This window comes from Molothrus aeneus, chromosome 4 (genome assembly GCF_037042795.1).
Source record: "Molothrus aeneus isolate 106 chromosome 4, BPBGC_Maene_1.0, whole genome shotgun sequence".
NCBI classification, from domain to species: Eukaryota; Metazoa; Chordata; class Aves; order Passeriformes; family Icteridae; genus Molothrus; species Molothrus aeneus.
In genome coordinates, this window is record NC_089649.1 from 4,673,677 (window position 1) to 4,693,519 (window position 19,843).

The 19,843-nt window shown below is 38.7% G+C and overlaps 1 protein-coding gene across 1 annotated transcript in view; it reads right to left on the reverse strand.

Moving 5' to 3' along the window:
• The window catches only part of TBC1D9 (TBC1 domain family member 9), a 46,794-nt gene that overhangs the window by 5,983 nt on the left and 20,968 nt on the right, over positions 1–19,843 (reverse strand). Inside the window, exons 5-16 of the mRNA XM_066549463.1 lie at positions 18,807–19,068; positions 17,503–17,710; positions 14,490–14,696; positions 12,927–13,097; positions 12,325–12,475; positions 10,750–10,964; positions 9,223–9,340; positions 8,009–8,294; positions 7,168–7,297; positions 4,157–4,255; positions 3,969–4,037; positions 2,460–2,700 (exon numbers count right to left, since the gene is read on the reverse strand). Coding sequence (XP_066405560.1) covers positions 2,460–2,700; positions 3,969–4,037; positions 4,157–4,255; positions 7,168–7,297; positions 8,009–8,294; positions 9,223–9,340; positions 10,750–10,964; positions 12,325–12,475; positions 12,927–13,097; positions 14,490–14,696; positions 17,503–17,710; positions 18,807–19,068 — 2,157 coding nt within the window. The remainder of the gene's footprint in view (positions 1–2,459; positions 2,701–3,968; positions 4,038–4,156; positions 4,256–7,167; positions 7,298–8,008; positions 8,295–9,222; positions 9,341–10,749; positions 10,965–12,324; positions 12,476–12,926; positions 13,098–14,489; positions 14,697–17,502; positions 17,711–18,806; positions 19,069–19,843) is intronic.

The window sequence follows — 19,843 nt, forward strand, 5'->3', positions numbered from 1 at the left end:
AATAAATGAACTAACTTCTACTAATTAGATTGTGCAGAGATTTATTTGACCTTATAGGTGACTGTGTCAATGTACCCCTGCTATGCAAACTACAGAGTGTGGTGTGGCAAGTACCAACAATCACAGTCTCTTGTAAAGCTTAACACTCCAATAAATACAGATGTTAGGCCAAAACAAAGTTGAGCACAACTACATTAGCCATTTTGCTTTCAACATGGTCCTTTTTAAGCACAGAACCTCATGATGTTCCCATCTGGTGTATCACACCATGCAGATAATGCATTCTCTTCTGGTAAAGGCAACGTGACATAACCAAAGGACAGAACGGGCTGCACTTCTGCCTCCTCCATCAACAGGGAACTGCAAAATAGGATTCAGGGCACAGGGTGACACGTGTAGGCTTCTTGCTGTCTCTGTCCCCAGATTTGAAGAGAACTGAAAATCTCCACAGCTACAGTTGGAGAAAAATCTGTATGTGCTTCCTGATGCACACTCTTCCTTCCTCCTACATTCATCCCTTTTCCTTTTTGCTCAAAATTAGGAAGAGTATTGCCAGCAGGTCAAGGGAGGTGATCCTGCCTCTGAAAGGCACGGAGGAGTGGTGAGGTTACCACTCTGCTTTTTGAATATCCTCCTGCATTCTGTGGTTGAAAAAATCCTGCTTGCAATAAAGAAAAAAAAATATACACTCAAGTACTCCTTGCAGGACACAGCTTTCAGGGTGCTGACTTGGACAGGAGGCTGTGCCAAGTACTGCAGTCAGCAGCAGCCACTGGGAAATGGGGAGCTGTGTGCTCTGAGAAGGGAGTACTGCAAAAACATGATGGGAGGCAGGAGGCCACTTGGAATCCATGCAGAGATTGCTGTAGCTTACTTGGATGTGCAGTCAACAGCTGTCATGCTGTAATCCAGTGTGTTACAGAAGTGCAGGGGAGCTTTGTCAAGAGTGAATAACTTAAAGAGCTCCTAACCAAGGCTGAAAACCTCTTCTGAGCAGCACAACTCATTGGGCAAACCACTCCTATATTTGGACTATATTATTTTAACAGGGCACGCAGTAAACATAAACAATGCACAAAGTTATTCCATCTTTGCTCAGCTGAGGCCCTAGAGGCACCTGAAGTAGGAGGTTCTTGAGCTATGTTTTGTAGGGACTATGAAAAAGAAATTGAATGATTACAAGTCCTGGGGCATGGTGAAATATGCTCAAACAGGTCCCATTGTTCTTTTGTTGACTGTGTTGTCCTTCTTACCACTCATGTGCTTCTCAACTGAAAAAGGTGTCAGCAGGGTTGATTTACTTTTTAGGGGGAAAAAACCAGAAGGTTTTTAAATTACACCACAGTGGGCTTAGTTTCTGAAAATATAGGAGATTTCAGAATGAGCATATTTGATTGTTTTGCCCATTGAAGATTTTAGTTCAGTCATGTTGGCTTATAGCCACATCTGTGCATTTTACATACATTTCTGTTCACAGTGCTCAATACTGGCCCTTGCTCTTAGTACTCATTATTGGTTCCAAAATTTGCTGTCTCAATCAATAGCTGGTTGACTGCTCCTGACAGCATCCTGTGAACTGGAAGAGTAGTTAATTTCTGGGTCCTCAAAAGGCCCCAGTGTGCTACATGGAACAGCGCCTCAAATACAAATCACTGCATCACAGGAAACACTGGGATTTTTGGGGTAGTGTGAAAGGGAGGTGTGCAGCCAGTTTTATTGTCAGAGCTGTTTTGCACTTACAAGAGAACAAGTGCTACTACTTCTGTGCAGAGGTTTTAATGCAAGGCTGCATTTGGAGCCCTAATGCTTAAATTAACAAAGAGTTGCTGAAAGCCAGACAAGGAAACCTTTTCACCCTCAAAAAGAATCAAAATATAGAGCTGGCAGAAATTCCACATTGCCCTGAAATGACACATGGTAGGTGGTGAGATGTTGGTCACCTACAGCAAACAACTCCTGCTATATTTAAAAAAGGAGGGGCCAGCTCCTGCCTCATCTTGGCTTCCTCACGCTAATCCTGGGGCTCGCAATGTCGGTTTTCATGCCCTGAAATCTTCCTTCTTCAAGACTAAAAACATTCAGCCTCCCTCTCTGACCCGCACCTCCATTTTCTCCTTTTCAGGGGACTTCCAAACTGCTCTCTGCAGTTTCGGTTACTGATTTCAGAAGCAAGAGAGGCAGTGCCTCACACTCTAACTAATGCCTAGGGGAAATACACCTACGTTAAGCACCTGTGTTGCAGTTAGATTTTGTGTTGAGAGTTAGCAGTCGGTGGAATCCTCAGATCCTAATGGATCTGTTCATGTATTGTCCTTTTCCCAGTGTGATATACCACTGCCTAAGGCAGCTTCACCTGCTAAGGTCTGAAGGAACCACTGGCACAGGCACGATAAAAATGAGCTGAACAGAAACAAACTGGTCTGTCACGTTAGTCTGGAAGCGCCGCGGATCCTCCTTACTCAGTCCAGAGACGAATTCACGGAAGTTGATGAGCAGATCTCCATTTTCATCCAGAAGCCTGAACAAGCGGGCAGCCAGCGTGTCTGAGTGAGTGCCACAGGCCCAGGGGAAGAGGAGGGCAAACATGCCCTTGAACTGCTCGAAGTCAATGCGGTACTGCTCCAGGTAAGGCAGGCTGGGGTCGTGCCGCTCCGTGGCATTGCTGTTCCCTCCCCAGTAGCAGCTCGTCAGGTGCTCTGCCTGAACACAAGGTAAACACCACGACACGGTCAGCACCTCTAGACACAACGCATCCCTCTCCATGATAAAAACAATGCCAAACAACTCTTCCACATGCATTCTTAAAACAATGCGAGATAACAGATGCATTTCAGTTTATCCAGCCCTTCTGCTTTTGGAAGGGGTTTCTCCTCTAAACAGCATAAAAAAACATCCCTCTATTTAAAAAAAAAAAAAAGAAAAAAAGAAGATAAAGCAAAACTTTTTCTGCCTTCAGGTAGATGAAACATGAAATACCAGAACTGTTACTTCCCAGGCTTGTTGCGCTTGGTCACCCTCATCATGCGGCTAAGTCAGAAGGCTCATGAAATCTTTATTTAATCTCTACTCATATTAGAATAGCTGTTTATTTGAAATATTTTTTTGTAGATTCTCAAAAACAGTGAATAATGTACTGTTCTTTCAGTCTTAACTGAAGTCAGTGGAGGTTCTGGGGCTGATTTTGCCAGAATCTAATTCAAAACAATTCAGAAGCTTAGAGAAAAAGATGCCAGCACTGCACAGTCATTAACCAGGGAAGACTGTCGGACTTGGTCTCACTGATTTCATGAAGACTGAAAGAAGGCACTGCAGGATTTGGACAATTTGGACTTCTTGTTACAGATGGGAAATTACAGGATATAAATTCTTGATGATATTAAAAAAAAATCTCTAGTTAAAACAGAGGAAGAAAGTAATTTAAGACGTGCATGAAGGTGAAGCTAACACATTTAAATGCTCACCTTTAAATCTGTGGATCTAATGGCACTGCTGTACAACCAACTTAGAAAAACACATCACTTTGTGGCATTAAATTCCCATTTAATGCATTAAAGCATTAACAATGGCAAAAATCAGCTACTGCTATACAAAAGTATGAACTATCTGAGATAACAGAATAATTGTGATAAATTCCAAAACTTGGGTCAGGTAGAGAGACACATATGTTTAGTTTCTAATGACTGATTAAAAGCCTCTATCCAATTTTTCATTTTATTTTTTTACCAGTATATGTTTTTTTCCATGGACAAATCAATTAGTGAACTAAACCTTTCTCAATGTTTTAAAAACTGCTTGAGTTTAGGATTTCTTTGTATATCAGTAATACAGCAGCTAATTCAAATTCGTATCAAGATACCAAATAATAACTGACAGACTTGACTTGGTGCTTAGAAAAGACAGAGTCCCACAGCAAAAATGAACATTTACACTTCCTAGAGGCACATGATCTTATCTTCACTCAGCTTTACCTTGAAAAGCGCATAGAGTTCCTCCAGTTCATCGATAGTAAAAGAAGTCTCTGTCACAATAGTCCGTACCTTTTGAAACACAACATTAACAGTTACAGATATGAAATTCATGTTGCACTGAAAAGCCAAGTTAAGTTCAGAAACTGACTCAACTTATTACGTGCAGAGAACATTATTTCAGTACTGACCACATTGCGCTTTGTCGTATCTTCGAGGGTTTGGATGACTTTCAGTCTTTGTTTGAATCTCATTTGTTCAATTAAATCTGCCCGGATACTTCCAAATTTCTTGAAAGAGAAAAAGTAGTACATGATTGTCTGTGTATTAATATTCAGAATATTCAGCTTGCCTTTAATTTATTAGAAAAATTAATTTAATTATATGATGCACCACAAATGAAACTGCTGTTAATGCATTTTTCAAACACATTACAAAATTACAAAGACTTTAGGAGTATATCACTAGATTTTATTTTTCCCAATAACTTATTTTAATTTGAGAGGTCTTTATTCAATTTCAGACTCTCTCATTTCAAACTGTAATCTCAGTACGTAGAAACTTCTTGCTTGGCAAATCTCTGTGAATAGATTGTTTCATAAGTCCTCCTGCAGAGTTATATTTCAGCTTGTCCTGGAATGTCTCATAATCCCAACAGAAAGAGAATATTAAACTATCTGGGGATCTCTAATGGCTGAGACAGTACAGCAGTCCTTACCCTCTGAGTATCTGAAACAAAGTTGCAAGAATGCAATTTCCACTAGGAAAATATGCTCTTTAATACCCAAGTCTTATTTTCAGAAGTTTTTTCCATAATGCACATAACAGCGTCAGGGAGCTCCTGCACATACTACAAAAGCATCATAGGGGGAAAACCTATTAGGAATAATATTCCATGTTTTCATATGCAGAGGAATGTCTAATCCCTAAGATTCATTTTTGTAGAAGTATTATAAGTAGAAGTTTCTTGCCATCCAAAATCCACACACCTAGGAATGCACAGGTGATCAGCAGGAACAACAATGCCAAACATCAACTACACCACATCTAAAGCATAAAGGGGTGGCAGGACACACTTTCATACAAGATGGATTTATATTTCCAGTCATACAAGATGGATTTATATTTCCAGTGCAAGTGCATCTACATAAGCAGGTCATAATATGCTGGCATATCCTTGTAAAATGAAATTAATGCTAAAGCTGCATTTCTCTATAAAGGTGTTCATCTTTATCATGTACCTAGGGAGTAAAAAAATGCTTTATGTACTTGTGAGCATGTTGCAGATAAAGAAGTCTTCTGACAAAAATAGATTGTAGATAAAGATGTAGAATGTAGATATTCATGAATATCAGGCATCAAAGAGGTATTTCAGGTATTGACAAAACCTTAGAAGGACAGATCTTCTGAGGCCACACCTATTCCAGTAATCAGTTTATTTACTGGACTGGAAGGCCAAATAAGATGGTCTGTCCACATCCATAAAACTAAAACTCACGTAGCCTTCAAAAGAGGAAGGTTGCAGATGATTACCTTCTGGGAATGGTCCTTTGTCCATGCTAAATTTCAAATTGTACAAGGAGTTGTTGGAAAGATGTCACCTGTTCAAGGTCAAAACTGAATCAAACCTTCCCACAGCACAGACCTTCCAGGGTCAGTTCTTTAGTTAGTATGGCCAGATACCACTCTACACACAGCTGAAATGTCGAAGGCCAATTTTTTTTCCTAACTAGCTAACACCCAAATTAAATGAGTTAAACATGTAACTCTGATTATGAGTCTACACTCCACAGACAGCTAGTGAGTTGTGCACAGGCTTTTAAAACTGCAGTTATTATGCATTATTTCAGCCACTTCTACTATAATTGTTATGAAACCAGGATCTATGGCTTCTGAATTACATGCAAATTGAATGAAAGGATAAGAGATTTCTTACTGAAAACTATTTTCAGTAAATTAAGAAATTACTGGGAGTATAAAATGCGCTTGTTATGTATATTCTCTTCTTTAAAGACAATTTCTGCTTTGAAAGTAGAAAGTCTGCTCAATATCATCACAGAGAGGGGGGCTAATCACTTATTACCAAGCAATTCCTCTGCATCCTTTCAACTTTCACTGGAGACCTCTCATAGATGCATCTGACACGATTACCTAAGAGCTGGACAGTGTCAGAGCATGATGTTAATAAAACAACTCATGTATTGTGACTTGGCCAGAGCCATCAAGTTCTCAGACTCATCACATTTCCATGACAAGTATCACACAGGACCATCTGGAAGAGACAAGGTTTTCCCCTCTCCTTGGGGATGGTGTGTGTATGCTTGAGGGAAGGCAAAGGTCTCAAAAAACCCCACGTTTTCTTCAGCTGTAGGTCTTCCTATTATTTTTAAATGATAAATGTCTACAATATTAAGAATAGATGGTCACACCAGCAATAACTCTTAGCAATTTAATTTCTAAAAATTACCAAAAATATGCTCATTTAGTTCATATTATAGAAATCAACTCCATGTCAATGGAAGGGAATAATGGAAATTAAAGAGAAAAAATCGTTACAGTTTTTCCTTGATTTTTATAAAATGTCAGTGTAACCAGACATATATTAACTGATGGCTTTTTTTTTTTTTTAATTTAAGGACAATTAAACCAGTCTGCAGATTTTAGCTGGTTTTGCAGGCTTTGTCCTGCCCTTTAATAGATATTAGTTATTAGCAGCTCCTTTCACTTGGATTTTCTTTCAGCTTTGGTGATAGTAGAGAATATAGTGGCCCATGGTCACAATCAGCACTTTTAAGTAAATGAAAGGCAAAAGAAACAAAGTTTCACTGATAAAAGAAAGGTCTTCTGAAATCATACAGATTTCACTATTATTTCAGTTTGGAAAAGCACAAAAAAGCTTAAATGAGAATGAACTCCTTTCAAATTAAAAGTTGAGCCTTTCGTTTGTAAATCACTTTTTGGTTGTGGGCTGCTCTCCTTTGAGGCCTCGCACTTCTCTGAAAACAGCTCCAATTAAAAGTCTTGGTTAAAAGAAGAAGAAAGTCTAACTCCTCTTCCTTGCTCAATTTCAGGCTTCTCAGATGAGTCTGCATTTCTTTTATGTTCTTTCTGTTTCAAGCAAAGCCAAACTGGAGTATCAAATTCCTCTGTGAAGCAGAAGTTGTGTTAGTTGGTAAGTTCCTGTTAAGAAGTCTTATCCTACCTCATAGGAAGACCTGATTAGCCTGAAGATATCCACCTCAGGATAAGGCTCTACATCATCACTGAGCAGGGAGTGAAGATGAGGAATGGGAGGAAGAGTACTGTCCTTATTAGTTACACTGTCCAAGTATCTGGTGGGGAAAAAAAAAAAAAAAAAGAGAAATGAGAAATTCAAGATAAATTTGTATGCCCTCCCTCCTGAGGGTTAACAGCATACAGGTTACATATTGATTATTACATGTAGAAGTGATAAAGCCATTCTCTAGGAAGAGAATGGCTTTAAGGTTATACTACTGAAATTTATTATGAAAAAATTCCAAAGCTCCAGAAGCATATGGAAAACTAAACACCACTACCAAGCCCAAGAAAATCAGAGGTTACACTCAGCAGCACTAGCTCTGATGAAATGACTCAAGCCACTGAAATCTATTTTTTCAAGATCCTACCTAATTCTTCTGAGTCCAAGTTAGTCTATTCCCAAAACAACTTTCCTTAACACCAAGGCTTTTTCTTAATACTTAAAAGGTAGCAGGCTGAAGTAACAAAACCCATGTAATCCACTAAAATAATGAATCAAGTTGAATTTCTATAACTAGGTTTGGGAAGTTTATTCGAATGTCTTGAAAGAAGAATTTGTATCTTGTTGGTCAGTTAGCATTATTTTAAAATAATATAAGGAGTACCTTACATGGATGAAAGGAGACTACAAGTAGGTAAAAGATTTACATATATGATACTGGTTTAAATTTAGTATTTCAACATAGAATACAAATCAGAAAAGCAGGCAAAAAAACCAAACAAAACCACAAACACGAAGATACTTAATTTTCTGTAATAAATACCTTCCCAAGACTGTCATGGCTTCTCCATCATCTTTACAGTTAAGCAACTTGTCTACATTAGCTTCGAGGACAGCGAGTGCTAACTGAAATATCACCTTTATTCCTTCACAGAAGAAACAATCCACAACTACCACTGCACTTTCAAATGGCATTACACTGAGGAAAAGAGTGAGGAACCAGGACAGGGAGATGGTGGAGATGACACCCAGATCCTGCATGCAGTCATAAAGCTGTGGAATGTAGTCACGAGCCAACTCTTCAAAGACACCCTGATCCACCAATGCTCCTGTTGAAGATAAATAAGGGTGAATTAATTCAGGAGCAACTGATACATGGCCATTGAGGGGAGGAAAAAGACTCCTATATATTTTATGTACATAAATAAAAAAAATCTAAGAATATTTTCCACAGTGCTTATGCACATTTTCTCACTTTCAAATGAGTAACAGACTCCATTACATTACTATACATATAAATTCAACTGTAATAAGTTTTTTTCTGTTTTAATGGTACACTTCATAATAAGTAAGAACAGAGTAATTTGGTCTAGCACTAGCAGAAGTTAAATAGTGGCTTTATATTACCATTCCTAATTGGAGCAAGACCTCAGCATCACCTGTTCAATGAGGCCAGGGTGACTATGAGGGCTCAGATTAACTTCAAGAGAACCCTGTATTATACATTCCCATGCCACAACATCAGTGTTTCAAACAGGCCAGGAAGAAGAATTTCTAAGGCTGAGTATCTCAAGTATTTGTGAGATATGGTAAAAACAGATTCCATGATAAATTGAAGTCACTGTCTTTGACATACACAAGGAAGCTCATCTGACAACAACAGCTTTCTGATACTTGTGCCCTTTCACATCAGAGGTACAGCCACCAAGACTTCTACTGCAAACTCCTGAAGCTCCTGTTTCCACCTTACCTTAATCAGCTACTTGCATCATTTCAAACTCAAATTTTAGCCTCCCATCTTTTCTTAACAATCTACTTTACTTAACCCCAATTCAGAATGTCACCTGATCCTAAGTAGGTGAAAACTATTAACAATAACATTACCTCTTTAGGAAATTGCCTTTATTCTTCTGAGCAAGCTGGCTCCTCACTAGCATGCACAGGTGCAACTACCCATCTATTTGTTTCAGTACAAATAACACCAGTTAATTTGGTTAGGTTTTATACTGTCATTTCAAAAATGTCCCCAAAGCATACCAACAACTCTTGTGTTGTAGTAGTCAGGCAGCATACGCTCACACAGAGCCACCAGCAGCCAGAAAGCTTCCTCCTCTTTTGCATAAAGGAGGAGCACTGAAGTGACAATATTCATAGCCTAAAAGAAAGGGAAATGCAATTATTTAATATCTAGCACTGTACCTGGGCAGAAAAGTGGTTAGGAAATGAGCTACATCTCTCCCTGCAGATCCCAAACTGTTCAAGTACTTCCCTGTAAAAACAGGAGTGTTTCCCCAGTGCTCTTCAGAAAGCTTCAAATCACAGAAAATTGTAAGGCTTTTCTTTCATTTTGTTGTTGTTTCACTGGGGCTTTTTGGTGGGTTTTTTTGGGTTGTTTGTTTTGTGTTGCAGATTTTTTTTTTTTAAGAAGGCTGACCCAGGTCTGCAAGCATCTGTTACACTGCTACTGATATTCTGCCATAGGTGCTCTTGGGGAATCTGGGTCTGGTGCAGACAAAACACCTCCCACAGCACTAGTGAGGTGCCTGAACTCTCACTGTAGCTGAACCAAATCTCAAGGTTATTAATTACTGTGACAGTTTTAGGGACCACAACTGAAATGTCTTTCTACTGCTTCTCTGTTAAATAACCTTTAAAAATGTTGTAGCTATTACTTAGTACCTCATGTGCTATTAAATAATTTATGATGGTATCTTGTTACAACTGCTTGCACTTACTCAAGTTGCATCTGGAAGTCTTAAAAGTTAGATATTAATAAGGCTTCTTAATACTAATAAATCTAAGTTTCTTCTTTGCAAAAGTATGTAGGAATGCAAAAAAAGGCCCCAGTGATAAACCAAAATTATATAGTATGAAAGAATTATTTAGGACCAGAAACTAAAGTGACTTGAATAATGGGCATAAGAACCTCAAAACCATGCACTGGGGTCAGCATTAACTCCACAGATATATGGTTAGGACTCCCAGTGATATGTCCTAGGATACTTTATTTTTTGCAAAGTTTGGGGGTTTTTTCCTTGGTTTTTCAGCTGTTTTCTGGTTTTCTTTCTTTTCATTGTTTTGAACGATGACATGGCATCATTGAAAGAGGAAAGGAGGTTCTGGAGGGTTATAACTAATACATTCAATAACATTTCATTACAAGATGGACAGATAAAAATAGATAAAAATTTAAGGCTGAACACAATGTGTTTTGGTTTTGATGGGATTTTTTGTTAATATGAAAATAACCTTTCTTCAGTTTACATTGTAATTTTCTGTAGACAGCTCTGTTATCATCTTCCCAGTTTCTAGATTTATGAGCAGAAATTATGCTTACAGAAAGTCTCTCAATGTGTGCTGCTAATACTGCTGTTAGAGCAGGTCCTTGTGTGACATCCCTCTGGCCTCAGCATTCCTGCAGCACTGAGCTGTGAGCTCACAGCACCATCCACACCTCAGTGTGCTTCACACAGCCAAACCCTCACGTGCATGACTGAAGGAACAGGACTGCAAAGCAAGATCTGGAATTCCAGAAACTGAAGGAGTGCAGGGTATTTCAATTACCTGACAATAGCCTATGTTTGGATTTCTGAAAGCATAAGCTGTCAAGACTCTCCTTAGAGCAGCAATACCCATCTCATTCTGGAATGCAGGGTGTTCTGGAAGGGAGCGGTGCAGATCCCTCTCTATCTCTTCTGTAGCAAGATTGTATTTTCCCATAGATTTCTCCACTAGGTCCTCATAATAGCCAGGATGAGTGGTCATTTCATTAATGGCTCCTAGGAGTAGGAGAACAGTATTAAAACCAGGGAAAATGGAAGGTTTAGCAGGTACAGTACTTGAACGTGATAATCTGCTCCCCTTCCATTCCGAGTGTCACCAAGAACTTTGAAAGCAAATATGAAAATATTATTTCTTTAAAGGTGATTTAAAAATTTAGAAGTATGTGCTTTGGTGATTATCAGCCCTTCCTGTCTTCTCTACAGGCATTTTTATAAGGAGGTTAAAATCCCTCTCAGCCAGAACAAAACAGGAGGTGTGAAGAACAAACCAACTGTGCAGTCACATGGTATCATGAGCTCCCTCTGCAGCTGCCTGTGGATTTGGTTATCCTAAATAACTCAAAACTTGTCTCTGAGAAAGCTACTTGCCCTGGGAACAGAGTAGATTAATGTCTGGTTGCAGAGGGTATGACATGTCAGCCAGAAGCAAGAGACCAAAACTCAGGAGTTCTATTCCTACTTCTGAAAATGACGCTGTTATCTTGGGCAGGGCACTCAGCCTTAGGGATACCACTACATGCTCACAGAGTTGCTATGAGATTTCCCTACTGACTTGACAACTTCTCTGGAAACAAAATCAAGTGTCAGTAGCACAAAGTAATCCACACAGAAAATATGAGTTATAGATACACAGTGAGCATTAGTCCAAACTAGCTGTTAATAGGACACAAAACAGAGCTCTGCATTGCTGTGTCTATCTTCCAAAAACATTCCTCTAGTGCCCAGCAGCAAAGAGAAAATGCACATGAATGCCTGAAGTAGGATGGATTTCCATATAACTAGTAATAAAATTCTTCAACTTCAAAAAAACCCCAACTTTAAGTGGACACATATGTAGAGAATCCTTTATGGCACAGAATCCCAGACAAATATTTTCATACCATTTTTTCACATAATGGAAGCACCTAATAAAATGTTAGAGTAGCTTTTTTTTTAATATCAACAACAACAACAAAAAAAGATTGTGGTTCCATGCAACAAGCCTAAACTTTAGAACTCCTTGCTAAAATTGCTGTGAAGGCTAAAAGCTTAACTGGATCCAGAAATTATTAAATAAATGGGAATTAGGCTTGCTGGTGGTTGCTGAACATCTAGAAGGTCTCTAAACTACTGGCTTCTGGTTACCAAGCATGTGTTCTGCTTTTCATGTATTCTTCCTTAATTATGTGAGCCTGTTTGAGAAAGGGCATTTGCTAAGAGAAATCTTGTCTAAACTTGTCTGGTACCCTCTAACAATCACAGCCTAACTGAATCCAAATATTTTCACTTATTATGTGCACCTTTAATCACCTTTGAATTCCCTTCTTCCCTCGTGCTTTTGCTTATATCCCACAGACACATTCAAAGGGAAACCTACCTGAAAAGAGCAGCCAAAGTTCCCCTCTCATGCTTTCTGGAATGCCCTTTAGCACAAGGTCTCTTGTTTTCTCTGTACGATACATACAGACCCCTTGGCCATATTCAGCAAAGTGAATCTTCCAGGCCTGCTCCTTCAGGAACTCCTTGGCCTAAAAGCAAAGGAAGGCAGGCAGAAAGATGCAGCTTCTCTTTCTAACACTCTGACCCACTAAAATCTTGAGTGCTAAAAAGCCTGCAATATCCTAGCCTTCCAAGTGAGCAAGAAATAACTTGGCTGCAGTCCAGTTAGCTTCTTAATGGGCTGCCCCCTCCCATTCCTGAGTTTCTATGCCAGTAGACCTTGCTGCTAAGAGAAGCAGTTATACTTAAGAGCAGGAATACAACATCCCCTTGAATTACATCCAAGTTTGCTTTTATGAAGTCAAGTTATTTGTACTGGTAAAACAACAGTATGTTCAAACCTTTAATTCTGTGAAAAATACTGCCCCTTCTTAACTGTCTGGCAGAATGAAACTCTTCTGGGTCAGCAACATGGGTTTTAAGGCAAACACCATTAGACAGCCTTTTCAGTCAGGTGGAGCACTCAGAAGTGTACTTTACCAGCTTAGGGTTGAACTCCTCAGGTGACCTGCGCCGATACATGGTCATTAAAGCTTGAGTTGCTGTTGGAATACCGTTATCATTGAGGTTGAATTGTCGCTCTCCCTCCGACTCAGAGCTCAGGCTTTTGTGAGGGCTGGCAGAAATTAAACTACTTGACCTCGTAAACACCTGTAGAAAGCAGTCACAAGCAGTACAGGCACAAAGATGAGCCAGTATCTGGACTTCTTACTTCACTCTACTTCGAAACGTATACATGCTAACGGTTAACAAAAACATAAGCCAGCAGAAATTAGACCAGTAGAGAGAGAAAAAGGAAATAGCTTCCAGTTTCTCAACAGCTCTCCTGAAGCACAAACAAATTCTAGAACTAGAATGGCTAGGGTAATGTTACCCCTAAGTAGCCCTGGGCAATTGAACCAGCTCCCTTGATCTGTCAACATCATAGCATACTAGATTGTGATTTGGAAGAAAAGTATTTTGAAGAAAAAGGATTTTCTGACTTCTCAAACAGCTTTGAAACTGTATCATAGTAAAATCTCATGGAGCAGTTCACACCAAATGCCTGAAATTGCAAGTCAGTCATGCATATCCAGATATGTAGTCATATTACAAATTGTAGTAAATGCTTACACTTAATTTGTGTTTATAATTCAGTAGGTAGAACACTTAGATCCATTTACAGCAAAAGTTCCAGCACTATACATGCCTACATGCTCTGGTATACAACAACACAGTAATTATACCTCACCCTCAACAAAGCAAGTAGAAAAATTCTTTTCAGACACACATTGCAAACAGGGTAGGGCTCCACAGGACAGTACTAAGGTACGGCTTAGGACAGACTTGGAATGTGAGATACACCAACATAATACCAAAATGATACACCACAAAAGCCTCTTTTACTCTGAGATCTGAATTATTATACTTTGCTGGCTTTAACAGAACTGATGAGGTTGTTATATGATCTGAATTTCATACATAAAAGCTGGAATTCAGCAGAAGGCTTGACATTCAAAGCACCTAAAAAAGTGTATCTAATCATAACTTTTAAGAACTATTTACATGGCAGACACTAAGGAAGTGGTTCAGAATAGGGTCATTTGATGCTCAGGACAGAGCTGGTTTTCTCCTGTTAGGTCAAATGTTCCAAAGTTCACTAGCAGTGCACATACAAACCAGCTCAGCTCAGGCATTGTTTTCAGAACAATCAAAAGATGGGATTTAGCAGCTAAAGTCTTGAATAAAAGGACTTCCATGCCAACTGATAATTTCTTCAAATTATTATAATTCCAGAATTACATTTCAGTTGGATAAGTAAATAGATATTAAAGGTACTATTCAATTAACCAGTTAATTAACTGTGACACTTCTCTTAGGTTAACATGAAAAAGATAGATATCCTAACTGACAAATTTTAACACTTGAGCTCAAAGGCATTAACAAAAAAGAGGTCACATTTCTGTGCCTAAAGGTTTAGCTTTACAAAAAGATAAAGGTGTTTCCTCTCCCCACACCAGTTAAAATCCTCTTCTAGTAAATTATTCATGTTCTTTCACATACCTCATCATCCGAGCTGATATAGCTTCCAGAAATATTTTTATCCAGGTATATTTTTGAAGTGGTTTGTTGCAGAAAGTCTGAGATCCTCTGTACAAGGAAGTCCCTGTCTTTCAAGTTGGCAAAGAGGAACGTCATTCTGTTTTTTGTGCTGATTGACAGTGGGCTGGGCAGCACACTGGAGCTGTCTGCCTTTTCCACTATTGTCACCTAGGAACAAACAGTTGCTACAGTTTTTAAGATCTTTAGTTAAGCAAGCTGCTTGGTTTAAGAAACCACCTTAATACAATAAACCCATGCTCCTTCCACCCTTATATCAAATCCCAATGGACACCCCTTTGCCAGAAAACATGGTTTGCATACAAGGGCTTACAAGCCTGAAAGATAAAGGCTGTAATCCCTCAAACAACTGGTTTCAGTACATTTTCCATCAAAACTCCCCTGCACTACATTTAGCTGATTTTCCTCAGACCGCATTTTAAAAGAATCAGTAAAACAAAATTTCATCTGTGGGATACAAACCTATCAGCTTTTTTTGCAGGACTTCCAAATCCCTCTCCTGCTTCCTAACATCGTCAGCACAGGTCACAGAAACCTTGGCCTACTTTTACTGCCAATACATGTGAATAAACCATTTTTGAGATGATGCTCCTGTACAACTGTGCTATAGCTGCATTCTGTGAAAACAGTTGCATAGTGGTACTTTAAATGCATTTTCACAGTACACAGGAACTTGCAACAAAGGGAAATTAGCCCTATGTCTTCCCTTACAAAGGAAAATATCCAACCCTGTGAGGTGGAGGCTTCTGAATGGCCTTCAGCTGTTAGAGAAACAGTCACTCATCTAACTGAACTCCAACCTGTAAACAGTACTCATACCACAATCTACTGAATACAGGGAATGAGTTCCCTGAGGTTTTGGTAAAGCACATTAACACAAAGAAATCTCAGGGATAAGTCATACATAGACCCTTGATGAATTATGTAACAGTTGTGTGTCCTAAACATTACCAACTATTACCTTATAAACATATCAGTCCATCAAGTTTGTCTAGTTCATACATTGAACAAAACACAAATCACAATTACAAATATTTTTAACTACTGCTTTTATTACTTTAGATGATTTCTTAATGAAAACTGACTTACTGCCTTCAGAATAGAAAGCAGGACATTTACTCTTGCTAGGACTTTGACTCTTGCTCCTTTAACCTTTTTAGAAACAGAAATCAATGGTAAGACATGAGTACTACAATATTAATAGCTCTAGCTAAATGGATAGGGTAACCATTTTTCATGCATTCTCTTTGAAGACTTAAAGACTGCAGTGCACTGCTCAGGGGCTAAACCACTTCTCTGTTCTCCCCACCTCCTTTTATTTTTCTGTTAACTACAAATCTACTAGTTACTTGTTAACTTAAAGGACTTCACTAATAGCATATTGAAGTTAGGTAAAAAGTGTTCCCTATGTTTCCTGTTCCACTTAAAAGCTGTTTGAGTGCAATTAGCACACAATACAGACAAGTTCTAAAGGCACAGGACGGACATTATTAAAGCAAGCCTAATTATAGCTCTGCTATAATGAGAGCTGATATCCACTTATTTCCTATTCAATAGAGACACGCACATATCTGAAGTGCTTTGTCTTGGAGAGGGCACCTGCTGAAGGCGCAGTGAGCAGTGCAATCAAGCAATGAAAAACATCTTTCCCCTTCATAATTTCTGAATCAATGCTTTGCTATTGTCTCGTCTGTCAAAACACCTCCAGGGTATTACAGAACACTGGAATTAACTTACAGTTTAACCCAAAGCTTTCATTAGATAGAAAGGTTTCCTTTAATTACTACGGTACTGATCAGATGTTCTGAGGACTGGCACTACCCCCCTGGTTTACTGCTCTCCTTGCTGGTGCTGAGACTTGAAGCTGTTCAAACAGAAGCATTTATTCCTTCACCTACTTCTGTCTCTCAAAGCTTTAGAGCTGCTCTGAATCCTGTGCTGCTGTGACTGTGGCTATCAAAAGCAGCTGCTGAATCTGCATTCAGGAAAAGAGGACCTGTTAAATGAAGACCTTGACTCCTCCTCCACCACTTTATCTGTAGGACTGCCATTCCCTTCGATTTTCAGACAAACAGTGAAACCATAATTGCATGTCTCATCCCAAACAACCAAAGTTGTTGCAACAAGCTGCTGAGAAGCCATACTTCAAAGTTTCTGAAGATGTACTCGTTTTACTCTGTATGATTTGCAGGGGAAAACAGTGCCTTGAAATATTCCGTGGTTCTTCAGTCAAGCCAAACTGTCCTTGGTTACATCAGCTTTGCTACTACTTCCAAAACTTACTTACCGCAATTTTCCATTAACCCACAAATCGAGTCAACCATAAAAAATTCCCCAACATAATTGTTTTATTGCATCAAACAAACTCTTCTTACTGATGATCTGCTTTAAGTAACCAGCTTTGAAAAGGGAAGCACACCAATTTGAAAAACACAGACAAAATATTTTCCACATACAAGAATAAAAAATTGCCAGTCTGTGTGAAGAGGCAACTCAAAACTTTAGGATTTTATGAATCTTTTTACATCTGACAAAAGTAAATCTTATCTGACAGATTCTTTAACAGAATTTCCACTTATCCACTCTAGGAAGTTTCACCCTCCACTCCTCCCCATGAGGCACAAAAAATGTAAAATTGGGCTGCAAATCAGAATACAAGTTATGAGAGAGGAAGAATTCACAAGGGTTATGAAAACTGATAGAAAAAATTCCATGTGAGCTTCAGTAGCAGGAACCATGAACTAAGATAGACAGTCATTAAATATTACTTAGAACACATCAGTATGGCATGCTCACAAGAGAGAAAAAGGATGAAAAGAGGCTTTTCTCTAAAAAGAATAAAAAAAAATGTAAAAAACCCCCACCAAAATAAAAAAAAATCAAAGCTAGGGTGAAATATCTAATAAGACATTGCTTATTTATATTGCCAAATAAATTAAAAAATACAAGTATTTACCTCTCGAAGAGGGATAATAAGGCTGCACAAGTTCTCTTCTTTACTAGTAAAGCAAATGTAGTTTGTAGAAACAAACATCTGACCCAAAATATGCATTTTGTTGAAAGGAGTCCAAAGAGTACAGTCTGTGTGTCCATCTAATTTCTCATCCTTGGGGAGTCGGAACAATGCACGGTATCTCTCACTCTTTGCTCTGGCATCAAGATCTCTAAAAAAACCCACAGAAAGATTTCCTTGGTTTAGGGAATGTATTCATATATTTTAAGATGTATTCTATGCAAATCATTGCAAGTTACCTGCAACACATAACTCAGCTAAGCAAGGAGTGTACAGCAAAAAGCTGGAAATAATTTGCCTATAGTGGAGATACAGTCTTCACTTTTGGGAGGTTCTAAAACTACTTGAAAAAAAGTCTGCCATGAATGACTCAGACATTCATTCTCACTTCTCAGAGAGGAAAGTCTGAGTGAGCTTTCCATATTCAGCCGCACTTTCTGAGAATATATACAGTGAATCCATTTTTTGCTAATAGTAAGAAAAAATGCTTCTTTGAGGCTTTTTTATGAACATTGTGGAATCCTTAAGGTTCGAGTTCGGTAACAATTTCAAGACTTAGTCTTGAAAATGCATTCGGTGCAAAACACTCAACAGTAAGGACAAACAAAAGCGATATAATGAGTGTCAGACGTCACTGAATAATGAGAAATATAAACAAGCACTGGCTATAATTCTGTATGGTACACTAACATGAATGACATATAAAGAAAAAATAAGAAAGAAACTAACAAGCTGAAGTGTGATATAAAAGAAGAAGAAATGTTTTCCAGATAACTTTTCATCCCTTAGAATTTTATGTCAATTTTTGTATTGCTGTTACCTAAACTGTATTCCAGACAGAATTAATAATCTAGACTCCAATTTCTCAATTCCAGTGATAAGACCAAGTATGAATGCTAGGCATAGTTCTTAATAGCACATTAATCACCTTATTACCTTCCCATACAGACATAAAATGGCCTTACAACAGATACCAAAATGTGGCCAGTATCAGGAGATACACTTAAGAGCTGAACAAATGAGCATTTGGCTCAAGAAAGCTTATTTCTGCAACATGCTCGTATTCCTATTTCAACAAGATACCAAGTAATTATATTTAAATAATTATTCACATTTTGCCACTGTTGGAATCAATCATTCCTTTTGGAGTAGCAGTAAATGGCCACAACATGAGAAAACTTTTGGACAAAATCCTGCAAGTAAAAGGACTGAGGAGGAAGAAGTGAGTAAGAGCCAATGCTACCTACCGTTTTAGAGCAGACACTTTTTTGGGGGATTTCTTTTTCAGTTTGGGTAGTGACCTGTCTTGCTCAAATCCTTCATTGTCCAAAAGCTGTCGCATAGCTATGTTGGCAAGCTGTTCCATTAGTTTAAATGTCTCACTGATATTAAGGAATACTGAGAAGAAATGTTCACTTGACCTTGTGCTCACTTTGATCATATCAGGGAAGAGCAGCGTAGCATTCTTCTCAAGCTGGGTGATATCAACCCAACGGATAACTAACTTTGCTGAACAGGAGCAAACAAAAAACCAAAATTCAGTACAAAAATGAGCATATTCAGGAGCTTTTAGCTTCCTCTTCCTATAAAATGCATTCAACTGACTTTTTCTAGCGTCCTGAAAAGTTGGGAGTACAGCATAAACAGATCAAGTTTGTACAGACAAACCACTGAAACCTGACAAACAGGAGATAAAAGAGTTTAAATATCATTTACTTCATTTACAGAACACCACACAAGCATTACAAAGCCAGGTAAGCTAACATGACTTATCATTGTCACTGCACTAGCTCAGACTCTGCTGTCCTCTTTTCCTATGGAAGCAAAGAAACACAGTCCAAACACATCAGACAGGCTTGTCTTATTTTTATACAACAAAAAGTTTCAAATATTACAGCCACAACAGAACCTAAGCTTTTCTCCCAAGACCAACACAGGTGGTGTCCTTAAAGCAGGGGCTAAATCCCAAGACTGATCCATTGCCCATAACCAAATAGTGCTGAATTGCTCAACTCCACTGTGCCTTGAATGAACTCCCTGTGGAGCAGACTGGCTGCATCCACACTATGCAGTTCTCTATTCTGGGTCTCCTCTGAAACTTTTTTGATGTTCTGGTGTTGAACAAATGTAGATGTGTCATTTAAGGTTGCAAAGTCTGCCAGAGTAGTACTTGAGGATTGTGTAAGAGCAGGAGAGAAAGTCAGAACTGGTGTGATCTTGTCCCTGTTTCCTTTTGGGCATAGCTCCTGAGGTGAGCCATGTCCCTAGACAATGCCAAGTACTG